The sequence below is a fragment of the Cheilinus undulatus genome, linkage group 16, assembly GCF_018320785.1.
Source record: "Cheilinus undulatus linkage group 16, ASM1832078v1, whole genome shotgun sequence".
NCBI classification, from domain to species: domain Eukaryota; kingdom Metazoa; phylum Chordata; class Actinopteri; order Labriformes; family Labridae; genus Cheilinus; species Cheilinus undulatus.
The window spans coordinates 8,665,823-8,680,378 of NC_054880.1; the positions used below are offsets into that span (position 1 = coordinate 8,665,823).

Consider the following 14,556-nt stretch of genomic DNA (forward strand, 5'->3'; position numbering starts at 1 on the left):
GCATGTAGGATGCAGCTAACTAAACAGATGAAGAAAAAGGTGTTAAAATGCATTTTTGACACTAAATGTAACAGTATGTGTGAAAATAAATATTTATATTTTTCAAAAGAAATAGAAATAAAATATTAAAAAGTAATAGGCATAAAACATGACACATCTATGGGTGAGTGCATCCTGATCAATCATTTTGAGGCAATATGTTGGACCTTAATAACTTTTTAAAACTTTGGAAGCAGATTAAAAACATGAAAGATATCTTATCTTGTAATCCAAAGTATGAAAAATGGCATCTGACACTTCCCATGATGCAATTTGGTTGCAACTATGTAACACCTACCTGATTAGTAACAACCAAATCACATAAACTCAGAAAACATTTCTTCTCCAAGGCAGAGACAGGCTTAAGAAAACTGTTGTTAAAGCTGTAAAGTGAGATGATTCTGACTTTTACATCCAAAATATTTCATGTCAGAGGATTATTTGTCTGTTTTCATTACCTGGGCAAATAACTCTGGCTATGATGCTGATTACACCTGTTTGTAGGTGTAATTTTAAGACAATATTAGCCATCCAGGGAGCTGGAACAATCCTAGCTAAGAGCTTAAAGCCTCGCTGTCATGATGCTGCGAGAGAGGTCGACATCGTGCCAAGAGGTCGGGCTCACACTCACACTCTCCCTGCACTGATCAATAACACATACAACACCCACTTCACCGGATCTTTGGTATTGCACATGTCTCTGCCAACTGAGATATGAGGCAGTTATTCCCAAGCAAAATCTGGCTCCCTCCCACATGAATTCCTCTCCAGGTATTTCTCTCTTTCTGTGGCCCGGTTAGTTTGACTTTCACAGCCGATTCTCAAGTGAGCCTCCATTATGGCAGCAGGAGATTTGTGACTCAGCTGCAGAGCTAAATAATGATCCAAAACGTGTGAACTGTTCTCACAGAACACAGAAAACAGCAAAATAAACAAAGTGAAACAAAAAAGGGGAAATTACTGAAGGGATTGGGGCAGAGGGAGAGGATTAGGAGGCGAAAATGACAGCAAGATGGAGAAATAGTACAAAATATGTAAAGGAATAGATGTAAAGTGAGTAACATGATGGAGAGAGAGCAGATAGAGGTGCTGAGAAATTTGATAAATGTGGAGAAAAGGAAATAGAGGATGAAAAAGTGGCTTGCTGACCAGTAGAGACAGATCAATACACATACAGCAGGATAAAAGACAAATATTTGAGAGATAGAGATGCAGAAAGAAGGAGAGAAAGAGGATTGTTGGAGGAAAAAGGATGTGGAGAGATGTGGCGACGGGGGGAGGGGCGTTGGCTGCTGGTCTGCAGGGGCCGGGCTCCTTCGATGGAGGAAAAAAAAAAAAAAAGCGATTGAGAGGCAGCGGCTGGCAACCTCTCTCTCTCTTTCCCTCTGTCTGTCTTTACCTCGCTCGCCCTGCGATTGCTGAAGACTGCAGGGGGAGGGGAGTCGCCTCTGCAGGCCAAGTGATGGATGGTTACCACATGGGGGATTGTGTGTGCGTGTTTGTGTGCATCTGTGGCATGGCTATACGTTGAAGTGGAAGCAGTAATGAGGTGAAGAGTCCAGATGAGGCTCTTTTATTATTTCGATTCAATCAAAAGGAGAAAAACACTTTGGCGCTGAAAAGGCAGCCGCTCATTACACATCAGACTGTCCAAGGTCAGCCCACTTCGCCTCATCTTCTCATTTATGGAAAAGCATTTCTGTCGTGTTCGGCGTGGCCATTTTCAAGAGTTTTACAGTTCATGTCATCAGAACTGACCTTGCCAAGATTTAAAGTCTTGGTCTTGGAAGCTGGTATTTTTTTTAAGCACTTGTTTGTAATTAACTTCAATTTCAATCTTTGGCTGTTCCATTATCACCTTGAAATGTCAAAAAATAAAACTATACAGCTTTTTTTCTGCTTGTCTGTTAGACAAAACATTAATGATGAGGAAAAAATGGGAATAGAAATATAATACATTGTAGTTTTGCAAGCAAAGGCAGAAATTTGTGTTCAAATAAGTGCCCTTTCAACACATTTACACAGGTGGCCACATTTTAAACCATTAAACACAGTTAAATAAGCACATACAGAGTGAAAGCATATTGATGATTATGGCTCATAGCTAATGAAAACCCAAAATGCGGTATCTCAGGGGATAAGAATATTACTAAAATCCAGTTTCAAAAGGATTTTTAACACAGAAATGTTGGACTACTGACTGATATCACTCAATACTTGGTTGAGGCAGCAACGCGGCGTGGCAGGGAGGCGATCAGTCCGTGGCACTGCTGAGGTGTTATGAAGCCCAGGTTGCTTTGATAGTGGACTTCAGCTCTTCTGCGTTGTTGGGTCTGGTGTCTTGCACCTTCCTCTTCGCAATAGAGAATCTATGGGGTTTAGGCCAGGTGAGTTTGCTGGCCAGTCAAGCACAGGGATACCATGGCCCTTTAACCAGGAACTGGTACTTTTGGAAGTGTGTGTAGGTGCCAAGTCCTGCTAGAAAATGAAGTCAGTGTCTCCTTAAAGCTGGTCAGCAGAGGGAAGCATGAAGTGCTCTAGAACTTCCTGGTAGATGGCTACGCTGACCTTTGACCTGATGAAACACAGTGGACCAACACCAGCAGATGACATGGCTCCCCAAACATCACTGACTGTGGAAACTTTACACTGGACCCCAAGCAATTTAGATTCTGTGCCTCTTCTCTCCAGTATATCACTGTTTCAATTAAAAGCATGGGCGATCTTTTAATAAATTAAAAGGGCTCAGCTAGACTCTTAGCTCAGCACAAGACTCCTCAAAACTCTTGTCTCCCTTCATCTGGATAGATGACGCTAGATATTGTGATATTGATCCCCTCTGTGCCAGGTAAATATGTTTAACTGTGTCACACTCAGAAGAAGATAAGTACCAATAGGCTGATGAGCATCACGATGGCAGGTGGGATCATACCTTTAAAAATTCAAATCTCTAAGGTGACAAATTCTTCACAAACATTTTACCTCAAAGGTAAAATGCATATTTTGTTAAATATTGGGATTTAATATCTTTGCTGTGTTGTTGAGCAAGCGTATGGCATACATCTCTTTTTCTGCTGATCTCTTTGAATTGCCCTCTCCCTACCTTACATGTGATGCCTGTTAAACCACATATCTTCAATGTTAGTTACACCAGGCAAACCTATTTCACACAATTTACCTGCTGATGCTATGATCAGGTGTGTGCTCAGTTGTGACTGCTTTCTGAGTTTTTTCTTAACATTAGACTAGTCAGTTAAACACAGTTCAAATTCGCCTTTTTGGGGGTTTTAAATTAGTTGCCTAATGAGCATCCCTGTCTTGTTCAGCAGATGAATCAGATGAAACTGTGTGATGTCTGAATATGAAGAGGTTTGACCTTGACGTACTGCTCCTGTTTGGGCCTCTTTTATGGAAGACGTGAACAAAAAGTACCATAAAGCAAGCACTAATAAATAATGTTATAAGCAGGACATGCTGTTATGATTCAATTCAGCAATGCAGCTCACACCATGACAGTGAAAATATAGAATAACATAAAATAGAGACCTACAACATAATAGAACTGCCCTGAACCTTAAAGTTTCTGGACTCGTTTGTGCATCTGTCTCCTGAGTGTTTGCATGTTTGTTTTGTGTGGTATCTTATGTTAAGCACATTGAGTTAACATTTGTATAAATTTTGCTATTGATTAAAATTGAAGTACTACTCCATTTAAAAAATCTTGGGCGCTGTGTAAAATGTAAATAAAAACAAAATGCAATGATTTGCAAATTTCATAAACCCATATTTTTTTCACAATAAAACATAAACAACACTTCGGATTTTGAAACTGAGACATTTTACCATTTAATGAAAATATATGAGCCTTTTTTTGAATATAATGGCAGCAACACATCTGAAAAAAGGAGGGACGAGGCATCAAAAGGCTGGAGAAGTAAGCTGTACTGATGAAAACCAGCTGGAGGAGAAGTTATGAAATGAGCATTCTAGAGAGGCAGATTCTCTCAGAAGTAAAGATGGGTAGAGGTTAATTAAACCTGCCAAAAAAGTTCTGGAACAATTTTAGAAAAATATATCTGTTAAGTCTTTGAATATCCCACCATCTGCAGTACAGAATGTCATTGAAAAACTCAGAAAAATCTCTGTGTGCAATGTAAAAGGCCAAATGTCAGTGCTCTTTGGATCCTCAGGCGACGCCGCATTTAAAACAGGCATGGTTCTGCACTGGAAAGCCCTGCATGGGCTCAGTAACACTTCCAGGAATCGTTGTCTGCCAACACAGTATGCCATGACACCTGAGCTAAAGCTTCATCATGAAAAGAAGAAGCCACGTGTGAACCCAATCCTGAAACTCTGCCGTCTTCTCTGGGCCACATCTCATTTAAAATGAACCAAGGCAACATGGAAAACTGTTCTGAGGTCAGATAATTCAAAATAATAAATTCTTTATGGAAATCACAAATGCTGTGTACTGAGGACTATGGAGGAGAGGGACCATCCAGCATGTTATCAGTGCACAGTTCAAAAGCCTGCATCTCTGATTAGTGCCTATGGAATGACCAGCTTACACATCCAGAAAGACACTATCAATGCCAGTTTACAGAGGTTTTAGAGCAACGTATGCTCCCACCAAGACAATGTCTCTTTCAGGGAAGGCCTTGCATATTTTAGCAAGACAGTGCTAAACCAAATACTACATCCATCACAACGACATGGCTTCACAGTAGAAGAGTCTGAGCGCTGAACTGGCCAGTCTGCAGTCCCTGCCCATACTTTTTTGAGATGTATTGCTGCCATCAGATTCAAAATGAGCGATACTTTTAATGAAAATAAAAGTTTCAACATCTGGTATGTTGTTTGTATTCTATTGTGAATACAATATTGGTTTAAAAAATACGCAAATCATTGCGTTCTGTTTATGTTTACATTTTACACAGTGCCCCAACTTTTTGGAATTGAGGTTGTAGAAAACACCTGTCAGGAAGTGGCAGCAGAGGGATAAGTTTCAGAAATTTACGCTTAAAGAGAATGTAGTGTAACTATAAATGTATTGTTGTCTCAGTTGAAATAATTACGCTAATTTGGTTAGCTTCTTAACGGCATTTTCCATTATGTGTTAGCATCATGCTAACAAACCAAGATGGTCCACCTGTGAGAAAAACTCTAACACTCTTTGAACAATTATGCACCAGTTGCCACTGTTTTGAACTTCAAGACATCTACTTTCAGGCATTGATCCCTTTGGAAGAAAACTATAACATCATCTTCATACAGTCTGAGTCACTTTGGCTCCAAATTGACCCTAGACGACCAGTGTTTTTCTTGCTTTTTTCAGTAATCAGACAGTGAATTGCAGTTTTGTTGGTACGCCACTTGAAAGGAAAGTAAACCGTTGTTAATGTGAGTGGAGGAGTGGGACCATAGCTTTTCCTGGCTGTGTAAGAACCTGCTCCTTTTGATGTAGAAACCCAAACGCTGCTGCAGAAAGGACACTGATAAAGGCTTCTTTGTCTGCGGTCGACAGTCAGGGGAGAAACCTCGAGCTAATTTGGCCGTACAGGAGGGGAGTAAACACAGTGAGAGGGGAGGAAGAGGACATGAGACAAACAGAGAGAGACAAAGAAAACCTTGACAGCAAGAAGAAGAGGGGGAATAGAAAATTGAACCAGAGGAGAGAAAGAGACAAAGAGGAAGAGAAGAGGGGAGGAAGAGGAAGAGAGGTGGCTGGTTAAAGGTCACGTTTAAATTGGCTCTTGGGGAGCTGCTTCCATGGAAATGCTTTGAAGATTAAAGCGGTCTCAGGCTGGAGAGCAGAAAGCACAGAAACGTCATATTTCACTATTAATGAACCTTGATAACTGTTCAAAACTCGCCTCTTTCTCCCTCACTCTTCATCCTTTTACTTTGTGTCTCGATTTCTTTATTTTCAAGGCAACACATCTCATTCAGCCCTCACCGCTCTCAGCACAATCTTACCTCGATTACAGTCTCGTCTTCTGCTGCTTCTCTTTTGGCCTTGGCCTCACTTTTACCTTCTTTCCCTTTTGCCTTATTATGAAATAAACCGTGTTGTATCTCCTCTTCATTCATTCTCACCATTTACGTCTTTACTGCAGGTCTTTCTCTGACTCATTCCCCTCATTTGCACCTTTCTTTTATATTTTGTTTTCAGGTCCACTCCATCACAGTCTCAAACACCTTTTTATCTCTGTTCAAGAATTTTATTCCCCTTTCTTGCCTAAGCTGTTACGTATTTTCATTTGAAGTGTCTTTATCATTTTATTCTTCTTGACATTATTCCTGTCCTTGCATCACCTCTCTTTCTGAGTCCTTATATGTCATATTTCTTTGTTTTAATTCTTTTTTTTTCAACTTGTATTTAGTGTTTTTTTTCTTTACTTTGTTGCCTTGAATTGACTTTGTTTTGTACTTGAAGGATCAACTTTTGTTTTAACCATTGTTCTTTTGAGAAAACTATCTATATAAGGTAAATTTAGCTGCTCATCATGCCACATAAGTCTTTATTTTCAAATGAAGTTCATCCAAGTTTAGATGTTCCAATGCTGCATCCAAAATTGTTTTTTTGACTTCTTGACCCTCTGGCCAAGCATATTTTCACTAGCCTAATCTCACAGCACAGCCTCAGTGAGCATGAAAGTGAGGGAAAGCACACAGTTTTAATGTAATTGAAACCAAAAGTAAATGAATACTAACCCAAAACATTCATAAATAAGAATATGCTGTCTGTATATATGTGTGAAATGCATTCATGAATTTGTGTGTTATGGTGGAGGCAAAACAAGGACAACATGCCAAAGTTGGTGATGCAACAGAGAAAGATTTAACCCATAATTAAGTGATGTTGTGTGTTTTTGCAACATGGTAACAAAAGAATTAATAAACTGAATTAAAAACCCTTTATTGCAGCCATTTTTACACCCTTTCTCTCTTTTCCTCCACCAGAGAAAGAACTGGACGAGTACCCGAGCTACTACAGCTCCAAACGTCGCTCCAACGCTCCTCCATACTTCTACTCCTCCCAGAACCACCTGCCCTGGGCGGGCGAGTACACGCTAGGATCCCAGAGAGGCACCCTACCCCTCAATGGTGGCGGCGGCGGTGGGCGTCCCCGCACCCACATCCCCTCAACCCCCAACCCGTACCCGCTGCCCAGCCAGTCGCATTACACCAGCTCCAGCTTCGACAGACCGCCGCGCCGCGTCCGCTCCCAGGACCAGCTGCTCGGATACGGGGAGGGCAACTCTCTGTCCCGCCTGTCTAAGAACCAGCAGCACCAGTACTACAAAGCCATGATGAGCAACAGCCGGGGCAACAACTCGCAGACGCTTCGCAGGTGAGATAAGAGACGAGGGGGAGGAGATGAGAGAGGAGGTGCGATGAGAGAAACAGATTAGATAAAACAGGCCGATGAAACACGACAGAGAAAGAAAGATAAAAGACAAGAGGCGATCTGAGCGATCTCAGGCGATGAGAGCAGAGGTGAGACCAAATCCATTTAAAAAAGAGACTAAATTTTAATGAAACTCCTCTCCTCTATTCGATTATGAGCATCATTCCTGGTGATTCCCTTTAAAGTGTCTGACAAAGTGAGTCTGCTCTCTGTTAGATTAAATCAGTTCAATTTAAATCCTTTTATCTCGCTCAGAGAATATTTGCTGATGCTGAGATGAGCTGCATTTTGTTTAGAAATCTTGCAGTAAATTACACAATGAAGTAAGGATTTAGTATGTTTAGATACAACAGGACATTAACAATGTTCCTAATGCCACTAAGATTCTATGAAATACAAGTCTTTAGGGGTCTTGTGGTTTTGCCAACGTAAAACAATCCTCATGGGCATGTAAGTAAATTTAGGACATTGGTAGTGGTATGATAAGTGTTGTTTTCTCCCTGTATGGATGGGTAAAGAGTGTGAAGGCTCTAGAGGCGAACCATCCTCTGTGTTTATATAATCCACATATAAAAAGCCAAACTGTTAAAAAACGAAGAGCTATTTGGGAGAAAAAACAACCAGCTCTTCTCAGCCGAGCCAAATAATCTGGATCTGTTGAAAGAGATGGAGCTCCTGTTACAACAAGCAAGACTGGACAGACAACAGCTGAGGAAATACAGGAACGATCAGAGTTTAATGTGCTAAACCACAGGAAAACTGGACTGAACCAAACCAGACCACTTTGTGGAAATGGACCATACACAGGTGTTGTGTGACACAGCTTGTCCAGGCTTTTATTTTGCCTGAATATTTCACTACTTTCTGGACACAAAAGTAGATTAGTATTGAGAATGTTTGTATTTATGCACTTCTAATACTGGGCATAGCTGTGAACGGCTCAAGACAAGGCTTTTTTGTAGTGCTTCCTTATGTAGAAGTCCTAACTTGCCCCCCATCAGGAGTTCTCCACCGCTGTGTGACGTAATCTTTTACTTTGATTTTCCTCTGAAGTTCAATCTGAACAAAAGAATGAGGCAGAGAGGTGACTTTAAATATGCACCTGTATACAGGTGCAAACAATACTCCAGATTTACAGTACCTGGAATGTATGCTAAAATTCTGCAAATATTTTGATATGTTTAATATGAAAGTTAAATTTTTCCCTGGAAAATAAGGTTTTTGGCCTTTTTGCCGTTAAGAATTGGACAACTCAGAGAGACAGGAAATGTAGGTCAGAAGTGCACTGAAGGGCTAAGACTGGGAGGCGAGCACCGAGGACTGTAATCTCTTAGACTTTATTTTCCCCAAGGGGAAATTTCTTTTTACATCACCTCATCCATTTGAAAAACAAATGAAGAGATGATGCATATACACACCACATAATATATCGCTGTATATGGGGCTGCGGCTGAAGTAGAGCCTTTGAAATTTATTTTTGAATAGTTAAGCCAAACTGTTAAGAAATCTACACAAAAAATGCTGCAAAAATGTCCTTTCTGTTGCTGGTGTTTGAGGGTTAATGCTGAAACATTAGCCACATTAATCAGACATTGATGAGGCTTGAGGCTTTAAGAAAAAATAGAAATCTTTTAAAGTTGACCAATTCTTTTTTTCTCCTTTTTTTTTCCCTTTTTTTCAAGACGACAGCCGCTGTATTTACCTGTATGGTTAGGAACAGGGACAGTTGTTGTGGTTTTCAGGCCCTAGCTTAGACCATTGGAAGGCCTTCTCCCATTTGACTAATGGTAATCATGTCATGTAGTTTTTTTCTGGTAACAAACCTGGAGAACTACAGGATAACCAAGTATAATAAATAAACAGAGGTGGATAAACTACTTCACTATTGTGCTTGAGTAAAAATACAGTTATTCTAGTTAAAATTTTGCTTAGGCAAAGTGAACATGCAGATCTAAAAATCTAATCATGTAAAGTCAAAGGTATTTCATTCAAAGTTTACTTTAAGTACTGAGTAGCTACTGAGGAGTTTCCTGTAAAACTATACTCCAACCAGGTTGTTTAGGTAAAGTCACACCTCTGTGGTATACAGTAAAATACACAGAAGAAATTATATTGTTAAATAAACTCATAAAGAGTTACATTTTCACTTAAAAAGTGTTTATATTGGTCCACACCTATCATTAAACTACACTTTTGAAAGTGGTAAATATTTACAATATGACGGCGCTGTAGGAACTCTGAAAATATGTGGTGAGAAGAAAGCAAAGAGTCAACCACAAAGCAATATAATGCATACTGATGAATTTGCACCATACATCCTACTCAGTAGATAACTTCACTCTTGGTGCAAATGTGCCTCACATTGAAAACAACAACAGTCCACCAGAAACATGATCAGATGAACCGCAGCAGTGATCACTGAACAACAGGAGACACTCAAACACAACCAAACACATATAAAACACCCTGCCCAAGGGCACGATCACCCGTCACCCACACATCCCCCAGATTTGAAATTGTATTTATTTGTTTGTTTGTTGCAGGGGACCATGCACATTAATCTACATGGACATGTTAATGTGCCAGAGTGTAGCCATAGGCTAATTTCCATCCGTAGTCCCTGGCAGGTCGATGGTTTACATATAAAAGTGCACCTCAAGCATGTTCATAATGAAATGAAAATATACATAAAATCAGACAACACACAGAGACCAAACAACATAGTACAATATTATACAAAGACTCACATCTAACAATACAGAAGGTGGCTATATGAGTTTGCTTAAGATTGACCAGGAATAAAGCAACTATGGCAGTTCAAGTTAAAAGGTCTTAAAGTGCATGAGGCAGATGTTACGGTGCTTAAGTGCTGATGTACTGCACATAATCATGAATTTGCTTAAGGATATTGCACATTTGCCCTTGACCTGTTTATTTAAAGTGCTGGTATGATTGCATATAGCCGTATTTCACCGAATTTTAATATACAGAAGTGTTTATATAGGTATCATTGCACAGGGATAGCATATATCAGTGTATCTTGGTATGTTATGTTGCACAGAAGATGCATACATAGTTATATGTAAATATGTATGCACAGAGATACATCAAAGCTTAGATCAGTTGACGCTACGGTAGTTGAATTATTACTGGTGGATCAACAATGTCAAATAACTCCAACACTGAAGGACTTTTCACTCAGACTGGAGTAAAAATCAACAGTACAACATGCTGGAGCATGGGGCTCAGCAATTAGCCTATCAGTAAACCTGACTATGGTTAACAAATAGATGTGTTCTTTTAGATCTGTCCCCTTTAAAAAAACAATCCAAAGTTTACGTTGTTACGGACATAAAACTTATTTGGATACCATAATTGTTTAATAACTGAGCCACTGAAGTGTTAGTGTGATTTGTTCATAGAATAACTGAACCTTTTCTCAGTAAATTAAAAGACAATATTATCAAATTAATTGCCCAGCTGTAAAGGTCATGTTTGAAGCTCTTGGCATGTCATAGGGCATTGCATAAGCATGACTTAAAAGCAGAGAAGATAATAATTTCTCTTCTTGTAGGTCTCATGAGAGGCTTCTAATATCTCCTGACCGTCTGGAGGACCAGCTGCTGGCAATGGGTCTGATCATTGGAGGAAACGAAAGGAGCGGCATGGTGCCCACCATGGGCCGCCTCAGCCACCACCAGAAGGCCCAGTCGCAGCAGAACATCTGCGTCACGCCGTCCATGGACCGCCACCACATGATCAAGATGAACTCCCACCCGACGCCGAGCCACGACCGCGACCGCATGCCGGGGACGGGCATGCACGGCGGCTGGGACCCATACGGGAGCGGAGGCCACCCCAACGCCCGGCGGATGGCTTTCGCCAACAAGAGGCAGAACACCATCGAACAGCTGCACTTCATCCCCGGAGGAGGGGGGGTGCAGGGACTGCGGACTGGGAGTAAGAACGAGGTGACAGTGTGAGGATGAAAAGAGAGAGGAAGAGTAGAGAGGCTGAAGTTGTAAAGAAGCTGAAGAGGCAGATGAGGCATTTAGAGGGAGAAGAGGAAGATGAGGAAGCTGGCTGCCTCTCCCTGAGCAGCAAACGGCCCCCCCTCCCCTCCCTCCTTTTCATCAAACAAAAATGATTCAAGCCAACATGAATCCTAAAGCCAACTGATTTCTCCTCGTCACTTTGAAAAAAGAATATTCAGCCATTCTTTGAAAAAGGGAAGACAGAAATGTCCACTTTAAAAGAGCAAAAAATATTATGTGAGTGCAGTTCAAAGGCTGCCGGGTATTCGCTGTGACTTTTATTGAAGGATACCCGCTGAGTCAGATTTGTCGAGTCGTCCTTGAGTTTTATTGCACTGTCCTCGGAGTCCTCGAGAGCTCTGACAGAGATTCATCTGTCTTTGAATCCACCGTGGATGTAAGAGAGCGACGAGGCCGGGGCAGATGGGTTTGCTTGTCTTTGTATTTATAAGAAGTATTTAAAACCAAACAAGTTGCTTTTGTATGAAATTAACCTGATGATAATACTAGTATAACATAACTGAGCCCTGTAAGACTTTGTGTATACTTGGTTTAAAATGTATTTATCCTTAAGCCAGCCGCTTTGTAATTTAAAGGCTGGAAATGTGACCTGCCCATTGTGATTGGACGATAATGAAAGTAAAACACTGTCTGCAAAAAAAGTACAGCGTCACTAGAACGCCATTAACTCTTTGAACCTGAACAATTTTGGGGGAAAAATTACTATTTTGACAGAAATTGCTGCCTAAAGGCCCAGTCACACCAGAGTTAACTAAGAAAATTAACACTTTTAATTTGAAATGGTAATCAAAAGGGTTGGAGGCTAACAGAAACCTGTTTTAGAGCTTGAAATGAGCTTATTGAGAGCTGGAGAGTCCAAAAAAGCATGAAGCTGCTGTTGCACCCACTTTTTTAGATAATTGAGATCACCGTTGATGATGAATTATTTGAGAAAGAAGTCAATAGTGGAAATTCAAACAAAGATTTTGAAGTTGTTGTTCCTGTCTGTGAATATAAAGCTAGCTAGTTTACAAAATATTTCCTCTTTATTGAAACATTTAATCACTGAAATTATGTGCAATTTTAGGAAGAAAATGCCATGTTGGCTCTCATTAGTATCCTTCCTGTCTGTTAGCTTGCTAGCTATCCTAGTTTACTTTGGCTTAAAGCTTCTAAGGTTGTCAAAATATTTGAGATATTGTTACTTTGCCAATATTACATCCTAAAATAATACAATTTCTGTCATGTGATTGATCAGTAGTGTTGAAAAGGTCAGAAGCCTAAAAACATGAACTCTTTTGAAAGACAGGTGCAGTGGAAAGGAATATTGCCAACATATTTGTGCAATTTAGACTGCAAGAGCATGCTTGCAACTTTTGATCACTGAAATTTCTAGATGTAAAATACCTCAGTATTTTTTCAAAAAAATGATGCAAATATGGACAATTTACATCGATTATGATATATATTATTAAGAGCCTGTGTCCATCAATGCTTATTTTTTTATTTGTTTCCTTTGTTTTAGAACATTAAATGCTGCTATGTACTGTTGTCAAGTTATGAATGTTAACATCTGATATTCATGGCTATTAGTCTGTTTTAAAAAAGCTCTATGTGGTTAATTCTTTCCTTTATTCAAGGAAATATCCCCAAAAACAATGCAGAAAAGTCCTGTCCTCGCATAAGCAGCCCAGCTGCTACAGGAGGCCCATGAATGCCGGTGTTAACCTCGTTAATCCAAAACAAAAGCAATGCAAACAATAAATATATGCTGACTAAAACACTCACTGAAAATTATAACACATTTTAAGACTGCATTAATGGTTTCTGAAATTAAATGTTGCCAGTTTTGTGATAAATGTGCCGCTTATTTATAATGGTTTAACTGCACTGGGAGGGGTTGCCACACATGAGCTTAACTACTAGACTAGATATGCGTAAAAATACAGTTAAAAAGGAGGAGCTGGCTATGCGTCAGCGCCTGTCTGTTCCTTAATAGCCAGAAACCAGAATTTGTTATCATTTGTTAATGCAGGAGATGATTACACACATGCATTGATGTGTAATAATTAGGGCTGTCAAGATTAATCCACATGTAGTGCATACATTTTTATCTCATTTAATTGCATGCTTAATCATCTTTTTCAACACACAAGCGTTAAGCTACTGCAGCATCTCCCTGCAGCCACGGTGATATAAAATATGTCCACTACTGCTCCTGAATGTCTTATTTCACTTTAAAATCTCACAGACAGCTCAGTCTAAAGTCATCTTAACCTTGTATTTCTATATATTTAACTTTTTACTGTCGCATTATTTTCTGAAAGATTAAAAGGCCATTAACGGACACAGGCTCTTGATTAATGACTATACAACCCCAACATTTAAAGATATTACTTAGGCTTGTGAGGACAAAGGAGTTAAAGGGATATTTTTATTGTCAGATAATTGAAATAATAGATTATTACCTGAGTACATCCAGTGTTTTTTTAAGTGTATTGTCAAGTATTTTGGTGACCAGGGCTTCTATTGTTGTTGCCGTTGTTTCATAACAGGTAAGGATATCATGTGATTTTTACCAGTATTGAGTCCAACTTTAAAATTCTGATGTTATGACAACCCTAAAAGCTTCCAGCACCAATTATCTTTCAAAGAGGTGCAGGTGAGATTAGCCGTGCCCCTTTCTGGAGTGACCGGGCCTTAACAGTGAAATCCAATCAGCAGTTTGATTTTAGCTAACTTTAAAGCCTTTGTACAGTGAACTCTAGTGGGTGTATATCATCTTTGAAACATTGTGATGTGACCCTTTGCGTAATAATTAGTAAAAAAAAATGTTTTGGAATAAGCTCATGAAGAAGAACTAACCTCACGCAGACTCTGTACGGGTCAAACATTTGAATACCGACCCCTCTACCACTGTTGTCATTGCGGGATTTGTAAAGAGTTAAGGGGTTTTGATTGGTTCTCAGTTAACCCTCCTGTGCTTCTTCGATGCCACATGTTACCTGCAAGTTCAGCTGCTCACCTCGTTTGAAGGGAAGGGGGTGGGGGGGCAGACGGGTTCAAGGCGGG

General features: G+C 39.9%; 1 protein-coding gene across 1 annotated transcript in view; it reads left to right on the plus strand.

The window, feature by feature from the left end:
• The window catches only part of LOC121524594 (protein shisa-7-like), a 70,678-nt gene extending 57,660 nt beyond the window's left edge, over positions 1-13,018 (plus strand). Inside the window, exons 8-9 of the mRNA XM_041810043.1 lie at positions 7,003-7,393; positions 11,025-13,018. Coding sequence (XP_041665977.1) covers positions 7,003-7,393; positions 11,025-11,433 — 800 coding nt within the window. The 3' untranslated portion in view covers positions 11,434-13,018. The remainder of the gene's footprint in view (positions 1-7,002; positions 7,394-11,024) is intronic.
• Positions 13,019-14,556: the final 1,538 nt, after the last annotated feature.